The sequence below is a fragment of the Mesoplodon mirus genome (assembly GCF_964341445.2).
Source record: "Mesoplodon mirus genome assembly, chromosome: 11".
NCBI classification, from domain to species: domain Eukaryota; kingdom Metazoa; phylum Chordata; class Mammalia; order Artiodactyla; family Ziphiidae; genus Mesoplodon; species Mesoplodon mirus.
Genome location: NC_138987.1, coordinates 51,324,967 through 51,349,336, shown reverse-complemented (window position 1 = coordinate 51,349,336; position 24,370 = coordinate 51,324,967). Strand labels below are relative to the sequence as shown.

General features: G+C 39.3%; 1 protein-coding gene across 1 annotated transcript in view; it reads right to left on the bottom strand.

Annotated features, from left to right (window-relative positions):
* The window catches only part of TMEM117 (transmembrane protein 117), a gene marked incomplete at its 5' end in the record, with an annotated part of 533,004 nt that overhangs the window by 85,674 nt on the left and 422,960 nt on the right, over nt 1-24,370 (bottom strand). The window contains one exon of the mRNA XM_082634707.1: nt 19,437-19,596. Coding sequence (XP_082490833.1) covers nt 19,437-19,596 — 160 coding nt within the window. The remainder of the gene's footprint in view (nt 1-19,436; nt 19,597-24,370) is intronic.

Here is a 24,370-nt window from a genome sequence, read left to right as displayed (position 1 = left end):
CAACAACTCCTTCCAGCCTTCTGGTTCCTACTGTCTTACTGCATAAGCAAGAACCGCCTCTATGTCCTTGAGTTTCCTAATTTTGCATCCATACCTATCAATCTATTCATTAAAACAAAGGATATTCCTTGGTACCTATTCACTTTAGAAGGAATGAAAAGAATTATAAACAACTGGGAGCTAATGGGATCTAGAAACAAGATGGCGGAAGAGTAAGACGCGGAGATCACCTTCCTCCCCACGGATACACCAGAAATACAGCTACACGTGGAACAACTCCTACAGAACACCTACTGAACGCTGGCAGAAGACCCCAGACCTCCCAAAAGGCAAGAAACTCCCCACATACCTGGGTAGGGCAAAGCGGAGAGATCCGCACACAGAGGATCGGTGCCGAGCAGCACTCACCAGCCCGAGAGGCTTGTCTGCTCGCCCGCCGGGGCACGCAGCGCTGGAAGCTGAGGCTCGGGCTTCGGTCAGAGCGCAGGGAGAGGACTGGGGCTGGTGGCGAGAACTCAGCCTGAAGGGGGCTAATGTGCCACAGCTAGCCGGGAGGGAGTCCGGGAAAACTCTGGAGCTGCCGAAGAGGCAAGAGACTTTTTCTTCCCTCTTGGTTTCCTGGTGCGCGAGGAGAGGGGATTAAGAGCGCTGCTTAAAGGGGCTCCACGGACGGGCGCGAGTCGCGACTGAAAGCGCGGAGCCCAGTGACAGGCGTGGGACGCTGGGGCTGCTGCTGCCGCCGCCAAGAAGCCTGTGTGCGAGCGCAGGTCACTGCCCACACCGCCCTTCCGGGAGCCTGTTCCTGCAGCCCGCCACTGCCGGGGTCCCGGGATCCAGGGGCGGCTTCCCTGGGAGAACGCACGGCGCGCCTCGGGCTGGTGCAATGTCACGCCGACCTCTGCCGCTGCAGGCTCGCCCCGCACTCCCTGCCCCTCCCTCCCTCCCGGCCTGAGTGAGCCAGAGTCCCCGAAGAGGCTGCTCCTTTAACCCTGTCCTATCTGAGCGAAGAACAGACGCCCTCCGGCGACCTACACGCAGAGGCGGGGCCAAATCCAAAGCTGAGACCTAGGAGCTGTGAGAACAAAGAAGAGAAAGGGAAACCTCTCCCAGCAGCCTCAGAAGCAGCGGATTAAAGCTCCACAATCAACTTGATGTACCCTGCATCTGTGGAATACATGAATAGACAACACATCATCCCAAATTGAGGAGCCCGGAGTCAGTGCTGTGCCTCTGAGGTGGGAGAGCCAACTTCAGGACACTGGTCCACAAGAGACCTCCCAGCTCCACATAATATCAAACGGCGAAAATCTTCCAGAGATCTCCATCTCAACACCAGCACCCAGCTTCACTCAACGACCAGCAGGCTACAGTGCTGGACACCCTAAGCCAAACAACTAGCAAGACAGGAACACAACGCCACCCATTAGCAGAGAGGTGGCCTAAAATCATAAAAAGTCCACAGACACCCCAAAACACACCACCAGACGTGGACCTGCCCACCAGAAAGACAAGATCCAGCCTCATCCACCAGAACACAGGCACTAGTCCCCTCCACCAGGAAGCCTACACAACCCACTAAACCAACCTTAGCCACTGGGGACAGACACCAAAAACAACAGGAACTACGAACCTGCAGCCTGCAAAAAGGAGACCCCAAACACAGTAACATAAGCAAAATGAGAAGACAGAAAAACACACAGCAGGAGAAGGAGCAAGATAAAAACCCACCAGACCTAACAAATGAAGAGGTAATAGGCACTCTACCTGAAAAAGAATTCAGAATAATGATGGTAAAGATGATCCAAGATTCTATTTCCCAGATCCAAAATCTTGGAAATAGAATAGACAAAATGCAAGAAACAGTTAACAAGGACCTAGAAGAACTAAAGATGAATCAAGCATCGATTAAAAACACAATACATGAAATAAAAAATACTCTAGATGGGATCAATAGCAGAATAACTGAGGCAGAAGAACGGATAAGTGAGGTGGAAGATAAAATAGTGGAAATAACTGCTGCAGAGCAAAATAAAGAAAAAAGAATGAAAAGAACAGAGGACAGTCTCAGAGACCTCTGGGACAACATTAAACGCACCAACATTCGAATTATAGGGGTTCCAGAAGAAGAAGAGAAAAAGAAAGGGACTGAGAAAATATTTGAAGAGATTATAGTTGAAAACTTCCCTAATATGGGAAAGGAAATAGTTAATAAAGTCCAGGAGGCACAGAGAGTCCCATACAGAATAAATCCAAGGAGAAATACGCCAAGACACATATTAATCAAACTGTCAAAAATTAAACACAAAGAAATCATATTAAAAGCAGCAAGGCAAAAACAACAAATAACACACAAGGGAATCCCCATCAGGATAACAGCTGATCTCTCAGCAGAAACTCTACAAGCCAGAAGGGAGTGGCAGGACATACTTAAAGTGATGAAGGAGAAAAACCTGCAACCAAGATTACTCTACCCAGCAAGGATCTCATTCAGATTTGATGGAGAAATTAAAACGTTTACAGACAAGCAAAAGCTGAGAGAGTTCAGCACCACCAAACCAGCTTTACAACAAATGCTAAAGGAACTTCTCTAGGCAAGAAACACAACAGAAGGAAAAGACCTACAATAATGAACCCAAAACAATTAAGAAAATGAGAATAGGAACATACATATCGATAATTACCTTAAATGTAAATGGACTAAATGCTCCCACCAAAAGACACAGAGTGGCTGAATGGATACAAGAACAAGACCCATCTATATGCTGTCTACAAGAGACCCACTTCAGACCTAGAGACACATACAGACTGAAAGTAAGGGGATGGAAAAAGATATTCCATGCAAATGGAAACCAAAAGAAAGCTGGAGTAGCAATTCTCATATCAGACAAAATAGACTTTAAAATAAGGACTGCTAGAAGAGACAAAGAAGGACACTACATAATGATCAAGGGATCGATCCAAGAAGAAGATATAACAATTGTAAATATTTATGCACCCAACATAGGAGCACCTCAATACATAAGGCAAATACTAACAGCCATAACAGGGGAAATCGACAGTAACACACTCATAGTAGGGGACTTTAACACCCCACTTTCACCAATGGACAGATCATCCAAAATGAAAATAAATAAGGAAACACAAGCTTTAAATGATACATTAAACAAGATGGACTTAATTGATATTTATAGGACATTCCATCCAAAAACAACAGAATACACATTTTTCTCAAGTGCTCATGGAACATTCTCCAGGATAGATCATATCTTGGGTCACAAATCAAGCCTTGGTAAATTTAAGAAAATTGAAATTGTATCAAGTATCTTTTCCGACCACAATGCTATGAGACTAGATATCAATTACAGGAAAAGAGCTGTAAAAAATACAAACACATGGAGGCTAAACAATACACTACTTAATAACGAAGTGATCACTGAAGAAATCAAAGAGGAAATTAAAAAATACCTAGAAACAAATGACAATGGAGACACGACGACCCAAAACCTATGGGATGCAGCAAAAGCAGTTCTAAGAGGGAAGTTTATAGCAATACAATCCCACCTTAAGAAACAGGAAACATCTCGAATAAACAACCTAACCTTGCACCTAAAGCAATTAGAGAAAGAAGAACAAAAACATCCCAAAGTTAGCAGAAGGAAAGAAATCATAAAAATCAGATCAGAAATAAATGAAAAAGAAATGAAGGAAACGATAGCAAAGATCAATAAAACTAAAAGCTGGTTCTTTGAGAAGATAAACAAAATTGATAAACCATTAGCCAGACTCATCAAGAAAAAAAGGGAGAAGACTCAAATCAATAGAATTAGAAATGAAAAAGGAGAAGTAACAACTGACACTACAGAAATACAAAAGATCATGAGAGATTACTATAAGCAACTCTATGCCAATAAAATGGACAACCTGGAAGAAATGGACAAATTCTTAGAAATGCACAACCTGCCAAGACTGAATCAGGAAGAAATAGAAAATATGAACAGACCAATCACAAGCACTGAAATTGAAACTGTGATAAAAAATCTTCCAACAAACAAAAGCCCAGGACCAGATGGCTTCACAGGCGAATTCTATCAAGCATTTAGAGAAGAGCTAACACCTATCCTTCTGAAACTCTTCCAAAATATAGCAGAGGGAGGAACACTCCCAAACTCATTCTACGAGGCCACCATCACCTTGATACCAAAACCAGGCAAGGATGTCACAAAGAAAGAAAACTACAGGCCAATATCACTGATGAACATAGATGCAAAAATCCTCAACAAAATACTAGCAAACAGAATCCAACAGCACATTAAAAGGATCATACACCATGATCAAGTGGGGTTTATTCCAGGAATGCAAGGATTCTTCAATATACACAAATCAATCAACGTGATACACCATATTAACAAACTGAAGGAGAAAAACCATATGATCATCTCAATAGATGCAGAGAAAGCTTTCGACAAAATTCAACACCCATTTATGATAAAAACCCTGCAGAAAGTAGGCATAGAGGGAACTTTCCTCAACATAATAAAGGCCATATATGACAAACCCACAGCCAGCATCGTCCTCAATGGTGAAAAACTGAAACCATTTCCACTAAGATCAGGAACTAGACAAGGTGGCCCACTTTCACCACTCTTATTCAACCTAGTTTTGGAAGTTTTAGCCACAGCAATCAGAGAAGAAAAGGAAATAAAAGGAATCCAAATTGGAAAAGAAGAAGTAAAGCTGTCACTGTTTGCAGATGACATGATACTATACATAGAGAATCCTAAAGATGCTACCAGAAAACTACTAGAGTTAATCATTGAATTTGGTAAAGTTGCAGGATACAAAATTAATGCACAGAAATCTCTGGCACTCCTATATACTGATGATGAAAAATCTGAAAGTGAAATCAAGGAAACACTCCCATTTACCATTGCAACAAAAAGAATAAAATATCTAGGAATAAACCTACCTAAGGAGACAAAAGACCTGTATGCAGAAAATTATAAGACACTGATGAAAGAAATAAAGATGATACAAATAGATGGAGAGATATACCATGTTCTTGGATTGGAAGAATCAACATTGTAAAAATGACTCTACTACCCAAAGCAATCTACAGGTTCAATGCAATCCCTATCAAACTACCACTGGCATTTTTCACAGAACTAGAACAAAAAATTTCACAATTTGTATGGAAACACAAAAGACCCCGAATAGCCAAAGCAATCTTGAGAACGAAAAATGGAGCTGGAGGAATCAGGCTCCCTGACTTCAGACTATACTACAAAGCTACAGTAATCAAGACAATATGGTACTGGCACAAAAACAGAAAGATAGATCAATGGAACAGGATAGAAAGCCCAGAGTTAAACCCACGGACATATGGTCAGCTTATCTTTGATAAAGGAGGCAGGAATGTACAGTGGAGAAAGGACAGTCTCTTTAATAAGTGGTGCTGGGAAAACTGGATAGGGACATGTAAAAGTATGAGATTAGATCATTCCCTAACACCATACACAAAAATAAGCTCAAAATGGATTAAAGACCTAAATGTAAGGCCAGACACTATCAAACTCTTAGAGGAAAACATAGGCAGAACACTCTATGACATAAATCACAGTAAGATCCTTTTTGACCCACCTCCTAGAGAAATGGAAATAAAGACAAAAATAAACACATGGGACCTAATGAAACTTCAAAGCTTTTGCACAGCAAAGGAAACCATAAACAAGACCAAAAGACAACCCTCAGAATGGGAGAAAATATTTGCAAATGAAGCAACTGACAAAGGATTAATCTCCAAAATTTATAAGCAGCTCATGCAGCTCAATAACAAAAAAACAAACAACCCAATCCAAAAATGGGCAGAAGACCTAAATAGACATTTCTCCACAGAAGATATACAGACTGCCAACAAACACATGAAAGGATGCTCAACATCTTTACTCATTAGAGAAATGCAAATCAAAACTACAATGAGATATCATCTCACACCAGTCAGAATGGCCATCATCAAAAAATCTAGAAACAATAAATGCTGGAGAGGGTGTGGAAAAAAGGGAACACTCTTGCACTGCTGGTGGGAATGTGAATTGGTACAGCCGCTATGGAGAATGGTATGGAGGTTCCTTAAAAAACTACAAATAGACCTACCATATGACCCAGCAATCCCACTACTGGGCATATACCCTGAGAAAACCATAATTCAAAAAGAGACATGTACCAAAATGTTCATAGCAGCCCTATTTACAATAGCCCGGAGATGGAAACAACCTAAGTGTCCATCATCGGATGAATGGATAAAGAAGATGTGGCACATATATACAATGGAATATTACTCAGCCATAAAAAGAAATGAAATTGAGCTATTTGTAATGAGGTGGATAGACCTAGAGTCTGTCATACAGAGTGAAGTAAGTCAGAAAGAGAAAGACAAATACTGTATGCTAACACATATATATGGAATTTAAGAAAAAAAAAATGTCATGAAGAACATAGGGGTAAGACAGGAATAAAGACACAGACCTACTAGAGAATGGACTTGAGGATGTGGGGAGGGGGAAGGGTAAGCTGTGACAAAGTGAAAGAGCGGCATGGACATATATACACTACCAAACGTGAGGTAGATAGCTAGTGGGAAGCAGCCGCATAGCACAGGGAGATCAGCTCGGTGCTTTGTGACCGCCTGGAGGGTTGGGATAGGGAGGGTGGGAGGGAGACGCAAAAGGGAGGGGATATGGAAACATATGTATATGTATAACTGATTATATTTGTTATAAAGCAAAAAAATAAAATAAAATTAAAAAAAAAAATAAAGGAGCTAATAACCTTCCTCCTCAAAACCTTCCCCTTCCCTGCTCTTTATCACGGCTAAGAATGCCACCCTCCGCCTCCTCCTCACAGGTGAGCACCACTGTGCCCACCTTGCTTGTTCTCACCACCACCCCCCGACTCTCCCTCCAGCCATCAGTCACCAGGCTGTGTGTCTTTTGGCTCCCAGAAGCCTCTCCTGCTCTTCCTCTTCTTTCCATCTTCACTAACCTACTTTGGGCCAAAATAGCTTCTTATGCTATTTCTTTCCCAGTTATGAGGCGGAAGTCACTTTTTATTCATCTACATTGGGAGGAATTCATTTCGCCCAGAGCATGAATGTCATGAGGAATTAAACGAGGGACCTTTCAGAGCCCGCCTAATCCCTAGCCTGTGAATCCAGGAGAAGTTCCTGATGGCATCTGAGTATTCTCCTCCTTTCCCTCTGGCCCTCTCCTCCAGTGGACAAGGTGGTCCTCCATGTCCGGGGCTCGTCCCCGCCCACCTCACTTTAGATCCCATCCCCTCTCACCCTCAGGACCTGTTCCATTAGCGACCCTACCCTTCCTCTTCAACCTCTCCCACCCTACTGGGACTTTCCCATCAGGCACAGATGCTCACTCGCCCACCCTCTTTAAAGGATCCTCCACCCTTACCTCCCACGAGCTAGACTGCCATGTTTCTGAAAAGAATTGTCTACACTTGCTGTCTCCCACTCACTCTTCAACCCACTGCAGTCTGGCTCCCAATCCCTTCACTTCATTGAGGCTGTTCTGGCAAAAGTTATCAGCCTTCCAATTGTCAAATAAAATGGGCACTTACTTTCGAATCCTTCTTTGGTTGGACTTTCGTGGCATTTGAGAGTGTTGGCCATTCCTTTCTTCTAGGAGCAATTTCTTCCCTTGACCCCTGGTTTTCTTTCCACTTCCCTTCCTGGACCCCCCCCTCCAAGTCTGCTTTGTGGGCACCCCTTCCTCTGTTGCCTACGGTGTCCCTCAGCGTTCAATCTTGATCCCAGTATCTTCTCACTGTACACATTCCCCGTGGGTGAATTCATCTGCAGCCTGCACCCGTAGCTCTAACCACCAGGAGAGGGAGTATAGGGTGTCCCTCAGCATTCAATCTTGATCCCAGTATCTTCTCACTGTACACATTCCCCATGGGTGAATTCATCTGCAGCCTGCACCCGTAGCTCTAACCACCAGGAGAGGGAGTATAGGGTGATGGTTAAGAGCCTGGATTCCAAAACTCCTCTGTGAACTAAGTGTTTGACCTTGGGCCAGTTACTCAACATTCCTGTGCCTCAGTTTCCTGAACTGTAAAATGGTGCAAAGCTTTTTAGACTCATTGCTTTCCATGACCGAACTTGTACCATTTCCTCAGACCATGCTGAACCTTGTAGAGTTACCCAAATATATTACACGCTCCTACTCAGGCTTAGTCTAAAAAAAAAAAAAAAAAAAAAAAAAAAAAAAAAAAAAAAAAAGAATTATAAACAACTAATTTACTAATTTTCTTTTTTTCCCAGATATAATTTTGTGTAGAAATTAATTGTGTTATAAAACTGAGAAATATATACCTCTTTGGTTTCATGCTATTCCTATACTTTAGATCTTACTCAACTTGCCAAATAAATGTATGCAGCTATTGAAATCAAACAAAGATTAAATAAATGGTAAGCATCTCAGACATAAATACATTTTCAGCAAAGGGATATTTATAAAATATATTTTCATCAAAAATTAGAGAAAAATGCACCACATACATATTTGATGTTAACTGTTCAGCTTTTCACAATATGCACCACAGGAATGATGTATTTTTATAGGAGAAATATAAAATTCTGAACAATTTATCAAATGCAATAAATTCCAAGTACCATCTGGAAATTTGGAATTTTCTTGGGTTTCTTTTATGTATACCCATCTGAATCGTAGTAACTATAGACGTTCACTTATTTCTAGGGCATTACCTTAGAGCAGTGAGCTTCAGAGAAATCATATTTAGGCTAAGTAAAAATGCATATTCACAGGCCAAATCCTCAGTACTTCTGATGCCACTAGCTCTAAGAAGAAGACCCAAGAATCTGCATTTTTAACTGGTTTCTAGGTGACCGTGGTCACAAGAATCATCTGTAATGCTTAATCCCCTGGCACCACTGCACACATACGAAGCCAGAAACTTCTGGCAATCTTCCTATAGCCAGAGAATTCACATTTTTTGTAAGAATTTTGGTGATTTTTATGATCAGGTAAGGGTTTGAATCATCCCCTTAGCATACATCTCTTTTAGCATATTATGGCTGCAATGCACTGAGACTCCAACATCTTTATATACCATCACATTATTATAGTTTTCTTTAGCTAAGATCAAAAGAAGCCTGAATGATTAATTGTAATGTAAAGCATAACGCTGAAACTTTTTTCCAACAAAATTGTTTTCTTCTATCCAGACTATGTAATTTCAATAGGCAAAAATATCTCACTTCAAGGGCCTTTTTAAGACTATCATAAAAATAACATGGGTCAGGAAAAAATTGTCATGCCAGAGATGAGAAAATGGATTCCTAGACATGAAGTGACTTAACCAAGATCACACTCTAAGAAATAGAGCAAAGGAAATCATAAGCAAGACGAAAAGACAAACCTCAGGATGAGAGAAAATAGTTGCAAATGAAGCAACTGATAAAGGATTAATCTCCAAAATACACAAACCGCTCATGCAGCTCAATAACAACAACAACAAAAACAACCCAATCAAAAAATAGGCTGAAAACCTAAATAGACATTTCTCCAAAGAAGATATACAGACTGCCAACAAACACATGAAAAGATGCTCAACATCACTAATCATTGGAGAAAGGCAAATCAAAAATACAATGAGATATCACCTCACATCGGTCAGAATGGCCATCATCACAAAATCTACAAATGATACATGCTGGAGAGGGTGTGGAGAAAAGGGAACCCTCATGCACTGTTGGTGGGAATGTAAATTGATACAGCCACTACAGAGAACAGTATGGAGATTCCTTAAAAAACTAAAAATAGAACTACCATATGACCCAGCAATCCCATTACTGGGCATATACCCAGAGAAAACCATAATTCAAAAAGACACATGCACCCCAATGTTCACTGCAGAACTATTTACAATAGCCAGGACATGGAAGCAACCTAAATGTCCATCAACAGAGGAATGGATAAAGAGGATGTGGCATATATATACAATGGAATATTACTCAGCCATAAAAAGGAATGAAATTGGGTCATCTGTAGAGACGTGGATGGACCTAGAGACTGTCAGACAGAGTAAAGTAAGACAGAAAGAGAAAAACAAATATCGTATATTAATGCATATATGTGGAATCTGAAAAAAATTGGTACAGATGATCTTATTTACAAAGCAGAAATAGAGACACAGGTGTAGAGAAAAACATATAGATACCAAGGGGGAAAGGTGGGGGTGGGATGAATTGGGAAATTGGGATTGACATATATACACTATTGATACTATATATAAAATAGATGACTAATGAGAACCTACTGTATAGCACAGGGAACTCTACTCAGTCCTCTGTGGTGACCTAAATGGGAAGGAAATCCAAAAAAGAGGGAATATCTGTATACATATAGCTGATTCACTTTGCTGTACAGTAAAAACTAACACAACACTGTAAAGCAATTATACTCCAATAAAATTTTTTTTTTTAAAAAGAGAAAAGCAATAGAGTCCTGGCTCTAGTCTATTGCAGGAGTGTTACCTTCATTCACCAAGATTCCTGCCACATGTCAAGTGCTTTGCTTTGGACATTACTTAATTTGATATGCACAATATTACAAGGTCTGAAAAATGTATGGGCTTTGGAGTTATACAGTTCTGTTTTTTAATCCCCATCCTGCTGAAGCCAGACTCTATCTGTGTACCTTGAGCAATTCCCATCTTCATTTGTAAAATTATGGATAATAACAATATGAATTCTGTAGGGGGTTTTGAGAAGATTAAAAAAAGATATAGTGTGTCTAGGCATCCAGGTCATAGTAAGTTCTCAGTGAATGCTAGCCTTTTACATTTCTTTCTGCCTCCCTGCTTCCTTGTCTCCCTCCATCCCTGTTTTCTTTCTTTTTTTTTTTTTTTTTTTTTTTTTTGCTGTATGCGGGCCTCTCACTGTTGTGGCCTCTCCCGTTGCGGAGCACAGGCTCCGGACGCACAGGCCCAGCGGCCATGGCTCACAGGCCCAGCCGCTCCGCGGCATGTGGGATCCTCCCCGACCGGGGCACGAACCCGCGTCCCCTGCATCGGCAGGCGGACTCTCAACCACTGCGCCACCAGGGAAGCCCCCTGTTTTCTTTTTAGTCCAGTTATGTTTCCATTGCACACTCTGCCCCTCTTCAAAGCTTGTTCCTCATTTCCACTATGAAAGGTTCTCACTATGGTCTCCTAGTATTAGACTCAATCTCTAGTCTAACTAGACTAGGCTGGAGTTTGAACCACTTGCTGCACAGTATTTCTTGCATGTTCAAATCCAGAGTTAATGGACCTTTGACTTAGAAACTACCTGTCAGATGGTCTCCACTAGATTTTGATCTCTCAAGGCTGCACCCTTGAAAACAACTCCCACTATGGGAAGAGTGTGGACAGCAGGTATACCAAACACAGGGGAGCAGGGAGAATTCTTCAAGTATCAGGTCCTGCTTGTGGGTCAACTGGTGGGGTCACATACTCTTCATTACCTCCTCCAACAAACCTATAAAGCTCTGACCTGAAGTATAATACTCTGTTTGAACCCTGCCCCAGTGAGACTGAGGGCCTGAGGAAATGACCGACCATGTCAGTCTTCAATATTGCACTCTTTTTGTCATGTACACTTGATGCAATAAGTGGCAACACTACACAAGACATCCAGGGAGAACCGTGATACACACACACAAAGATGGGGTGGAGGCCAGGGCTGGAAAACTCTTCCAGGATGATGATCAAGCACTGATCATTCCACAGCACCTGGAAACAATGCATCCACTGGAAAAATACTAATTTATGGGAGATCTATTTTGCTGCCTCAGCATGGCTTTGACAAAATTACTGCTCATGTGCAATAGTATAGAATTTATATCTTCCCAGTTTTTTAAACATGTTCTAGCTCTTTTAAAAAAAAATACCTCAGGGTTTGAAGGATTTAAATGGGGCTAAAATTTGAATGTCTCTATTTTCCGCTTGCTTAACCAAATCTTATAATTCCTTCAAGCTACATTCTCCCCACATTATCCATAAAGACTTGCGTGATCTTTCCTGCTCACAATAATCCCTCATAGAACTTACTGCCTGTTTCAAAACTGTGATCTATTTCATATGCTAAGCAGACTATTAGTTTCATTTTCAAGTGAGTGTATTTGTCACATCAGTACCCATGATTGGGTGCTAAATTTTGTTTTGCCTGATAACCCCAACGCTTCCAGCTCACTCATTACCTTCTGCCAAATGTTCCTGATACCTTGGGTCACCTGCCAAGGTCTGTTCTCTGGCACCTCCTGCCCACTTGGCTGGCCTCCGTCAGGCTGCATGAACACGACTTACCGTGATAAGTCTGTCTGCTACGTGGAGACCAGTTTCTGGGACCACTAATAAATATATTGATTTATATGTGTATATATATAAATATATAACAGTCTGTCTACCCACTGGACCAACAATGATGTCAGAAGCACAAAACGGTGACAGTAAGTAAAGTTGCGATTCAACCTCTTAGACACATATCATGAAGAGAACAGGCATTTATGGTTAATCTAGGAACTATTTAAAGGATTAACCCTTATTCCATGTCATCATGTGGGACCCATAACAGAAATTACCATTACTGCGTTTTCAAATAGGAGTGTAGACCTTGCATAAGAAAAATAAAGATGAAAAATAAATGTGAAGAGGAACTTTAAATACTTTGAAGAAAGCTATATAAAGTAATCCCAAAGCTGAAGAACATGTTAAAACTGGTGGACAGACATTTAGACAACCCTTTCTAAGTAACCTGTAAGCAAAAGAGTTGAAATAGCTTATCCTAAAAATATATGACCACTTTTCAAAACACTATGGCTCTTTAATTAAAATAGTTTCACACTTGTTGCTCTGCCCTATGTTCTAAAGGAACTGATTCCACTTTCAAAAATTATGACCTCAGAAGAAGTGCCCTACTAAAGTCGGGTCAACAGAGTTTTTAAGTCTACCAAGAGGCATAATGTCTATTTTTTAAAAAAACTAGTCAATCTGCTTCTAAGAATGATGCATTAAACAGAAAAAAAATTTTTGATTTTTAGATGTTACACAGTGAGATGTTTGTTGAATGTAATTTTCATAATTATTTTTTCAGTGAATTAATTCTTAATGCACTGAAATATTTTCAGGACTTTTCAGGAAATATCACCTCTCTCTACGTGCTTTCCAACTAGTCCAAAGAGTCCTTTTTAACACTTAACTGAGCATTTTATTCAAATTTTTATTTGGAGATTTAATTACTATGGGATCATACTTCAGTGGATATGACCTAATCTAATAGTATTGATGGTTCATTCTCTTGCTGTTGGTAAACATTTTACTTCTTGAAAAATCTCATGTTCTTTGGCTTTCCTGAAATAATGTTATGTTCATTCCTTTATTCTTTCATTCAGCAAAATATTTATGGCAAAGCTGCAATGTACTGAACATGAGTTAGCTGTGGGAATGAAAAAATACATTTCCTCTCCTCGAGCTCACATGTTACAGGGGGAAGGTAGGTATGTAGGTACAAAGATAATAGGCAGCTATATAGATAAATTACAAGAAAGAGAAGTATTGAAAAGATGTATCAACAGATTCATATATATGAATCTGGCTACACGTCTACACTGCTCTCTCTCTCTCTTTTTTTTTTTTTGGTGAACTCCTACATATATTCACCAAAATATGATCCTTGAATCTTTTCTTCTCTTTAAAAGCCTCTCTTCTAAAAGATTTCTCTCATCACCTTGAAGCACATAAAGCTATTACATATATGATGTGTATTTTATCTATATTATGTATCTATTTATATACATAAATCTAAGATACACACACACACACAAGATGATGTGAGAAGCTTTCTAGGGGAGAGGCTGTTAAAGAAAAGAAAGGTTCAAGGATTCATATATATGTGCAAAACCTTCCCATAGTTACCTATAAACTCTAGCAATTTAGCTCACAACTGTGTCCACCTCCTGGGTACTTTGTTCAGCAGATGCTATCTTGATGCTAGGCTACACTGATCCAGTTGTGAAACTGAAGAGTTTTTTAATCTCCTTACACCAGTCTGCCAGAGTTCAGTTATGTAAAGCATTTATGAGAAACTTGACCATAGATATAACTTCATCAGCCTCCGTGGTCATCACCACTGCCTGGCTCCTGCACTAGTTCCTGCCTGTATCCATCTTTCTGGCTTCTCACCTCTCCTCCTCCATGCCCTCCTCTCTCTTCCCTCTCTCACTCTCTCTCTTCTTGTCTAGTAAAAAGCCCAGAATGTTCTTTAGCTTATGAAGAGAAACTTCCTTCTTCTAAAGCCTTCATATCAGCAAATAGATCCCGGCAGCGTGGGTTAGTTGAATTTAAAAGTGCGAGGGGGCTTCCCTGGTGGCGCAGTGGTGGAGTCCGCCTGCCGATGCAGGGGACACAGGTTCGTGCCCCGGTCCGGGAAGATCCCGCATGCCGCGGAGCGGCTGGGCCCGTGAGCCACAGCCGCTGAGCCTGCGCATCTGGAGCCTGTGCTCCGCAACGGGAGAGGCCACAACAGTGAGAGGCCCGCGTACCGCAAAATAAATAAATAAATAATAAATAAATAAATAAATAAATAAATAAAAGTGCGAGGTAGGAATTTTTACTTTCTACCTGAACCATTCATCTAAATAAAGATAGTCTTTCTCAAATGTCTCTACTTTTCTACTCCTATTTATTCTATTAAACTGTGACTTCCTCTCTGCAGCTACAAACTCCTGTGCGGTGTGTCACTGATCTTTGATCTCCCTTCCCCCTGTCCCCCGTCTCCAGCACCGGGTGCAGTGCACACTAGAAATGAATCTGTCAACATTTTCTGAACTTAATGGAACAAAACTGATTCTTACCTTGATGATTATGATACTACTCCCAGCTAGAAAATTTTTCTTGTTCATTGCTCTGCCTTTTCAAATTCTAGCTGCCTGTCCTTCTACTTTCCCTTACTACGGTGGCTACACGTCTACACTGCTCTCTCTCTCTCTCTCTTTTTTTTTTTGGTGAACTCCTAAGACATATTTTTGTTCTTTGCTTACTCTATAACATGTTTTTTTTGTTTTTTGTTTTTTTTTTGCGGTACGTGGGCCTCTCACTACCGTGGCCTCCCCCGTCGCAGAGCACAGGCTCCGGACGCGCAGGCCCAGCAGCCACGGGTCACAGGCCCAGCTGCTCCGCGGCACGCGGGATCCCCCCGGACCGGGGCATGAACCCGTGTCCCCTGCATCAGAAGGCGGACCCCCAACCACTGCGCCACCAGGGAAGCCCAACATGTTGTATTTTTAATTCTTATATGTCTTAGGTATATCTTTTCTTCAATCTAGCAGAAAAGATGAGTGGGTGGGATAGAACTGAAATTAAATACTTATGCAAGGAATTAAAGGAGTATATAAAAGTTAAGTGACATAATTATAAATATTAAACGAATTTGAGATAAGATTTCCTCAGAGGGAAGTGTTCTTTACAATTTACTTCTTATGTTCTGTAGTAATGTGATTTATATGAGTCATGTTATACTTTACTGGCAACTGTTTATGCCTTAGTTCTAGTGAATTTCCTAAAACTATAGAAATATGTGATACAACAAATAGTTTTCACAATAAACATACAAAAATTCTATTTAAAATATTCATAAAAATAAATAATTGCACTTTCTCTAAAAGTATTCAGAATTGGCCTACTAATTTTGTTAAAATAAAATCTTTACAGCAGTAGTATCATATTCTAATAGTTTCTTTTCTTTTTTTTTTAACCAAACATTAACATCTCTTTCAATCATATAAGTTGAATTTTCCTACCATTAGAAAAGCCTAGGGTCTATTGCTTTTAAATCACTTAATTCTGAGGGAAAACCTTTCAGTAAAACTACTGCCTCCATTTCCACCAATTTTGCTACTTTTCTATTGTTCTTTTGTCTAAAATATGTGAATATAAAGTGGATTAGATCAGAGTTTAGCTGGTTATGGATTTGTTAGGACATTTGTATTAGATATTTGTAAAAAGCTTGACTATATATGGCTTCTGGAGCTGTTTCCTTAAATTCACTCTCTTGGGCTTCCCTGGTGGTGCAGTGGTTGAGAGTCCGCCTGCCGATGCAGGGGACACGGGTTCCTGCCCTGGTCCAGGAAGATCCCACACGCCGTGAAGCGGCTAGGCCCATGAGCCATGGCCGCTGAGCCTGCGCGTCCGGAGCCTGTGCTCCGCAACGGGAGAGGCCACAGCAGTGAGAGGCCCGCGTACCGCAAAAAAAAAAAAAAATTCACTCTCTCACCACATGCACTAGTTCCTTGCACTTCAACATGATGCTCCCAGAGGGGGACAGCGTTTGCATGTGACTCAGTGCTGAAATGCCACTTCTTTATCCTCATCAAGCAGTTATTACTCTGGGCCTATTGCCACCCATGTAAGGCTCTGTGCTAGAGAGGCTCCAGGGATATATCATTATAAACTATGGTTTCTGCTCTATAGAGCAGGAAAAGGTGAAATGCTGATCTGCAGTTCAGGTAAAATGTGCTGCAGGACTTGCAAGGAGGAATTCATCCCCTGGCTTTACTGAGGGCATTGGAATGGTCTTCAATGGTAAAGTCTAAATGAGCAAAGCAGGAGAGAGACACAACCTGAGGAGGAAACAGAGGCTCACAGACATCCTGGAATAAGCATGCTGTGGTTGGGGCCAAGCAACAGCCCTCAGGGCTGGGTAGAGCCAGAGCACAGAAGATATGGGAGAAAACACAGCCAAGGGCAGACCGCGGAGAGCCCTGAGAGAGAGCTCCTAGAGTCTGGACTTCATTCTCGGACAATGGGAGTCACTGACAATATTTTTGGTTGAAAAGTGACATATACAGCATGGCATTTCAGCTTGGAAGCTTAGGAAGGTGAGCTGCGTAGGGTGTGTGGGGCAAGGGGACATCTGGAGGCAGAAGGTTTCACTGGGAATTATTTTACAATAGTATAGAGGAGAGCCAGGACTGGAATGGTGGCAGAGAAATGAGCAGGAAAGGTATGACTACAAGAGACGTAACAAACGATGAATCGATAGGCTGGGCTGGCTGACCAGGTGTTGGGGGAGAGAGAAAAGGAGTTAACAGACCTACTTTGGGGGTCCCATTTTCAACTCCTCCTTGTATTAATTTGGTTTTTGAGGCCCAAACTCTCCCCCTTTTTCTCTGGGACTGCTTCACCCCCAGTCAGTTCACAGATGGATGCAGGACAATCCAGTCCCGGCTATTCCTTCCCTGGAATCCAGAATTAGACCCGACAGCCAAGAGTGGTCTCCCTCTGAGGTGTTGGCTGTGGCCATTTTCTTCTACGTGAACTGGAAAGCTGAAAAAGCTGCTTTACAGTAAGAGAGGAAAAGAAAGCAGAAGTGAAAGAAAAAAAGATGAGAGATGGAGAATAAGAGCTAGGACAGGGTTCCCTGTTACACTTTAGTCTCTGTTTTCATGTGTCCCTAAAATGCTACTGCATCCCTCCTCTTTAATTCTGCAGGGCATCCTTATAATGCAGTAATACATTTCCCACTTTATTGTAGCCAAAATGGTCCAAACTGATATATTTCTCAGCAGGGGCCCTCCATCTTCAGTCAAGTGCTGCTCTGGCCACTCTGTAAACACTTCAGTACTTTACTGACTCCACATTTTCATGCCATTTCCTTCATCTAGAATGCCTTTCCCTTCTAAATCCTGCTGACTCTGCCTGCATAAATCCTGACTATACTTCTTCCTTCCATCTCTCTTTATGAAATACTTTTTGAGTGAGTCTATAATATCTGCAAATTTTAATGTTACATTTTCCCACTTCAAGTCCCTGATTTTAGTGAACCCATTGCAAGAATAATTAAAACTATATAAAGAGGGTAAAAGACGGTGGATGGTAGTAGGAAATCAGGAAATTTATGCTCTCACATATACAAATTTAAACAACTTAAAAGATAATGGTCTACTTGGCTACTAATACCTTTGACTTTAAGATGGGTTCAAAGAGGTACCAGTAGGCCACTTGGCCAAAGCAGATACTTTACATATAATAGTATGTTAGTTAGGAGGAGTATTAGATGAAAAAAGATAAAATAGCCTTTAAAAAGTAATGCACAACATTATTGCATAAGTGCTATAAATTCAATTTTATAAATATCCAGAGGAGGTCCTATAGCAAGCGAGAGACAGATATGGAACCTTGCCAATGCTTCCTTACTCAAAGTCCAGGGCTTTCTTCACTATGCTAAACTATCCCATGGGAAATAAAAAAGAAATACATCCATTTTTAGATGAGACAAAGAATTCAATTTCATTTAATTTTTAAAAACAATAATGTATTTTAAACCATCATCTATTAAAATAATAATATACTCTAGGAACCATCTTGAGCCTCTCACACCTCGGCTATGTTATATACCAAAAAAAACCAAAAACCAAAACAAAACAAAAACACGCCAGATTGTTATTCTCTTTTAAAACACTAACACTAAAACACTTAATCTCTTATAAAGGCCTCTCTTTGCCTGTAGCAATGAGAAAACCAATCTGCTATCCTGTGAAATCTCACATAAATTCAGAACACAATGAAGTTTACTTTCCCTTCAGCAATGGAGCCTTTGTTCTGGTCACTTACAATGCCTCTGAGAGGAAAACACAAAATTGCCTTATGAAAGCAATAAGAAAATGTCTAACAAATGGATGGGTATTTAATGAACAAGATAAAGTGCCAAGTAATAGTTAATGTCTCTTTCCGCTCGATTCAAAGGAACACCCCTAAAACCCCAAAGCATTCACACCAGAAGATTACATGAGTAGCACTGACGAGCACGATGCCATTGTACAAAGAATCTGTTGCTAAGCAGGGCAGACATATTGTTTACATGAAAATGGAATGATCTCTGGTTAATACTGAAAGAAAGTGATAATTTCCATAACCAGAAAAAGCATTTTTATATTATTCCATTTCAACTGCTCTAAAACCCTAAGTTGCTTTGGCAATTGCTTATCCCTGCTTTGTTGGCTTATATCATCCTCATCTCTGCAGCTTTCCATTTACTAAATTACAGGCATTTTTTTGTTTTGCTTTGTTTTGTTTTTTTTTTCCCTGAAGCTTTGGCAAAAATACCACAACAATTCTGTATGGTTTCCAGGGGCCACCTTTCAATGGTCATACAATGACTTTTTGGTGCCCTTCTCACAAAAGCCCAGTTGGTTTATCCTCTCAGTAAAATTGCTGAAAATATGATCAGAGAAGGCTCCATTTATAGCAACTGTAAACTATACATTTCTTTAGCTTTATGGAGCCTTTCACTGTATAGTGTTTGTTTACTGAGAGGAAAGCATGGAGTGGCTTCAGTGAGAGGAGGAAAATACAAAGCCACTTACCTGCATTACAATAAGGAGGTCAAAGACCAAGATGAAAGAAGCCAGGAAGGCTCTGGAAACTTCATCACTGGGCAAAAATCCCCGATTCAGCTTGTCCCAGCTGATCCAGTCAGTTGTAATGACAAGTACAACCACAGATGTCAGAGTGAAAAGAACCGTCCTGAAAGGAACAAGACACTCAGTAAAAAACATTAGACGTAATAATATAAACAGTGCAGAATGCATGTTGTCTGTTGTATTAAAAGTCTACCCCTTGCCAAGTACCTATCCTAAGGCATAGTCACCAAAGGAAGATGAAAAAAGAAGCAAATTAAGAGCTTTCTTTCAAAAGCAATTAGAAAAAGGTATGACAACATCTCTTCCAAGATTTTCCCTAAATGGCAATAAGGTAATGGTTATAGAACAAATAGTTAACAATAAAATATTACAAATAATCTTGGTTAGTGCAATATATGTCCCAAAGAGAGCATTGGTTTTAACTCTCATTACACATACATTGTTTTACTGAGGGTGGTGAACAAAACATATATAAGAACATAAGGCAGATGGGTAAGGAAGTCTTTGGATTCCATGGTTATTCTACAGAAGAGAGGGAAGACAGACTGGTCCCTTCATTATTCCCTAGCCTGATGAGCTCTGTAGAGGAATGACCTCTACGTGCCAACTGCATAGCCTCTTCTCCTCATGGTACTCATATCATAGATATCTTGTGGCCTAGTGACCTGTCCAGGTCACGCCATGTCTAATCCTCCATCCATTGTTATAAGATACTACGGGCCTGAGATTTTTCTCTTACTTATTTTTGTAGCTCCTGTAAAATCTTACATAATTATATGCAGATGGAGTTCAAAGAATGTTTGTTGAAACTGTAACAATTATCAATTAAGCTTTTTATAGAAATCAAAAAATATTTAAATTAGTCTTTAATATTGACATTCAAAGTAAATCTGAAATCCGGGCAGTGAAAATTCAATCTGCCAGAGAATTGTCCATAAGGTTGTAAAGCCTCTGCTTTCAGAGCTATATTTGTATATAGAGATTGTTTTGAATTATAAAAAGGAAAATAAAGAACAACAAATATTTTGAAAATAATTTTAATGTAAAGGAATAAATAAATAAGAGAAAAGAAAAATGGAATAATATGAATCATCCTGGAATTCTCTTAACAATTAAACAGAATACAAATTTCTAAACTGAAATTTTGGCTTTCCTTTTCACAACTTTTTATTTGGAACAAGTTATACTCTGATAAAATAAGTATAATGAACTCCTCTTTAGATTTTTCCCCCATGAATAGAAAAGATACATTTTTTTAAATTTTGGAAAATAAAAAAAAATTTTTTAATTTACTTATTTTATTAAAATTGCAGACTCTCAAAAGAATTTGACTCATGATCTCCAAAACATAAATTAAAAATTATCTTTGCTACTGTTTAGAATATCTTTGAGCATTTCCAGAAATTCAAATGGATTAAATGAGCATGGGAGAAATCCAAAATAATTATTAAAATACAATAGAAAGAAATTGCAAATATTATATAGTCAAACATAAGAATATTGGAATTTTAAAAAAAATTTTCTCCAGGTTAAGTTGATTCATTTGTTTTTGTGTTTTTGAGTTTGAGAAACTTCAAGGAAATTTGAATGCAATTACCACAATTTCTTTTGTCAACAAGGAATATAACAACTTCCATGAAGAACAGATAAATATTGACTATTCTTTGAATCTCCTTTTGGTAATAAGGGTACTTCCTCATCACTCTTGGCTTTTCGTCTGTGTGTTTCACAAGGACGCTATGAATATATATAATTCTTCAGGATGTACTGTATGACTGTACAGGTTGGTAAATGGTTGGGATCCCAATTCTCTCAAGCTCCCCCTTCTTTTCCTCCCCTGCTTCCTTCACAAGGCCCCACACCTTCCTGTTATCCAGCACTACAGGGTGAAGTCTTGGTGAAACATGGGTACTCCAGCACCTCACTCCAACTCTATGGCCAGCATCCATCCTATTGGTTCAAGCCTGTGGTTGACAGGTTAGTATTTTTTTTTTTTTTGGATTTTTTTGATGTGGACCATTTTTAAAGTCTTTATTAAATTTGTTACAATATTGCTTCCGTTTTTTTTTTTTTTTATGTTTTGTTTTTTTGGCCCCGAGGCATGTGGAATCTTAGTTCCCCAACCAGGAGAAAATGAACCCATGCCCCCTGCGTTGGAAGGCAAAGTCTTAACCACTGGAACATCAGGGAAGTCCTGACAGGTTAGTATTTTTAATATCATCCTTGCATTTTCCCCAAGAGCTACCTGGAAACTTCTTTTTGTGAAGACAGATGATTACATTGGAATTCATACTCTAATGTTACTTTGTTGGTCTAAATATGTAAACTGATACTGTAAAATTAAATACTAATGCAGAGGAATATTTTTAGGTGACAAAATCTGAGATTTTGGAATAAGCGTTTGTTGAGCAATCACAAGCCTCATCTATTGCAAGATTTATAAAGGAGTTATTCTTTTTTCAAAATTTATTTTATTGAAGAATAGTTGCTTTACAATGTTGCATTAATTTCTGCTGTACAGCAAAGTGATTTAGTTATACATATATATACATTCTTTTTCATATCCTTTTCCATTATGGTTTATCACAGGGTATTGAATATAGTTCCCTGTGCTATACAGTAGGACCTTGTTGTTTATCCATTCTATATATAACTGTTTGCATCTGCTAATCCCAAGCTCCCAATTCATCCCTGCCTTACCCCCTCTCCCTTGGCAACCACATATCTGTTCAAAGGAGTTATTCTTATTCATGCTAACAATTTCATTGTGAATAAAATCATTAAAATTAATCATTAAAACTCTTTGGTAATTAGAATTTATCATAAAGCCTGTTGTATAAGAGCTTCCTGAGATCAAATTTGCACCAATTCATGTCTTAGATGTTTGCTTTATTTGATACATTTCATTTATCCAATATATAATAATACTCTTCCTAAGACCTATTCATAGGTGTTTTCCTGGCTTTATTAAGTACTTCTGTTTTGACAAAGAGTATTGCTACAGATCTTAAGAGAAAGTTACTGGTAATATTTTATTACTCTAAGGGGAAATTAAAGGAGGTATTCAGCCCTATATTTAATATTTAATACTACAAAAAGAATAAAAATGGCAATCATTAAATATGAATGCATATAGCTCAGAGAAAGAGCTGTAAAAATAAGTCAAGAGAATGGAAAAAAGAAAAGGAAAAGGGGCACCAAAATACATTAATTGGTCATTCCACCTCCAAAATTATATTCAGTGCCTTATCTAGATATAGGTATGGAAGTAAATGTATTGCTTGTGGTTTGTTTTTCTGAGCCGCATCTTGTAAAATTGATAGACTTTACCATGCTATGATAATTCAGTTAAAACACCAGTTTAAAAGAACCATGACTCAATTACAAGTTACTGTTACAGTCATATGCCACTTGTAATGTGTCAGGGTCTGGTATAAGAGCTTTACACAAAATAGTATAATGCTTACTACAAGCCTACTGTCACTACCTCCAATTTACAAGTGCAGAAACTGAGTCACAGAAAGTTCAAATAACTGGACCTGAGTTAAAAACTTTATACGTTATATAAGATATAAGATGATTCAAACCTAGGCTGACTCATGACAATATGTGTCACAACCATTTTACGTATTGTCTCTCATAGGAAGCACTTGATTTTACACTCTTGTTACTAGGTCTGTAGCTAAGATTTCACTTATTTTCCTTTTTATTATAAGTATAATGTTGGAAAACTATCATCCAGGTGTACTTAATATTGAAAAGTAAAACTCAGAGACTCTGACAAGGACTGACAGGAAACAGTTAAAAGGGATATTTTCATGGCAGTGAAAATGGAAATTCAGGGATGCTAACCATCAATGCAGCACCCTTGGGTTTTTATTGAACCAGTATGGTTGAAAAGATGTTTACTCTGGATCACGATTCTTGGGAGTTTCAGCTTCTCTTTTTAAATAGCATCCAATTAAACAATTATCTGGATTATTTCCTTTCAATATGCAGCCAGCACCAGCAGGACATCCTGGCTCATCAATTCTACTGTCTCTGGTTTCTGGCCACCAGTCAAAGGGAACGAACTCATACATAATTATCAGCTCGAGTGGTTAGTCTCACTTCCCTGTTTTCATATTTCCAGTTTGTTTGCTTTTCCTCAATTGTTGCTAATTCCTCTTAGATTAATAGGAATTAGAATGTGAGACCAAGAAAGGTTAACAGAGCTTTTTAAATTCACTGCTTCCCAATCTCTGGGCTGGGCTCCTGGGAACCACAGAGTTGTTAAGAAGTGTGAATTTATATGTGCACTATGAGTTGTCTGTAAAGTGATAAAATGAAATGTTTCCAGAGAGGTTAGGGGACTCACTCATGTCAGACAGACTGCCAGGGACAGAACTACCATGAGAACTGACTCTGAGCAAGGACTTGACCTGTAGTAAACCACTTTCTCTCTTTTGCTAAAAATCTTCAGATATGCTAAAAATTTTAATATCATCTGGATCTCATCTGGAAACATACTTTATAGCCTACTCAAATATATATTGTGTATGTTGACAGAAACAGAGTAGTACATATAAATGAATCAAGATAATCCCACAGTTTGGTTTAATTCATAGTCTAAACCACTCTTTCACACTAATTTCTGGATTTTAAAAAATACTGAACTTCTATTTTAAGTAACTAAATTAGTTAATATTGCTTTTCTTATTCCAATCATAACCACTTTAAGATAGACTTATTGCATAGTTAAATAGCCTGAAATCAGGGATTAAATCAAGAGAGAGAAGAACTGGCATTAGGTTTCGATTATCCAAAGAGGGCTAACTCAGTGTTAATTATCACACAATTTCATTTTGATTAAACCAGGCAGCAGGAATGTACAGAAT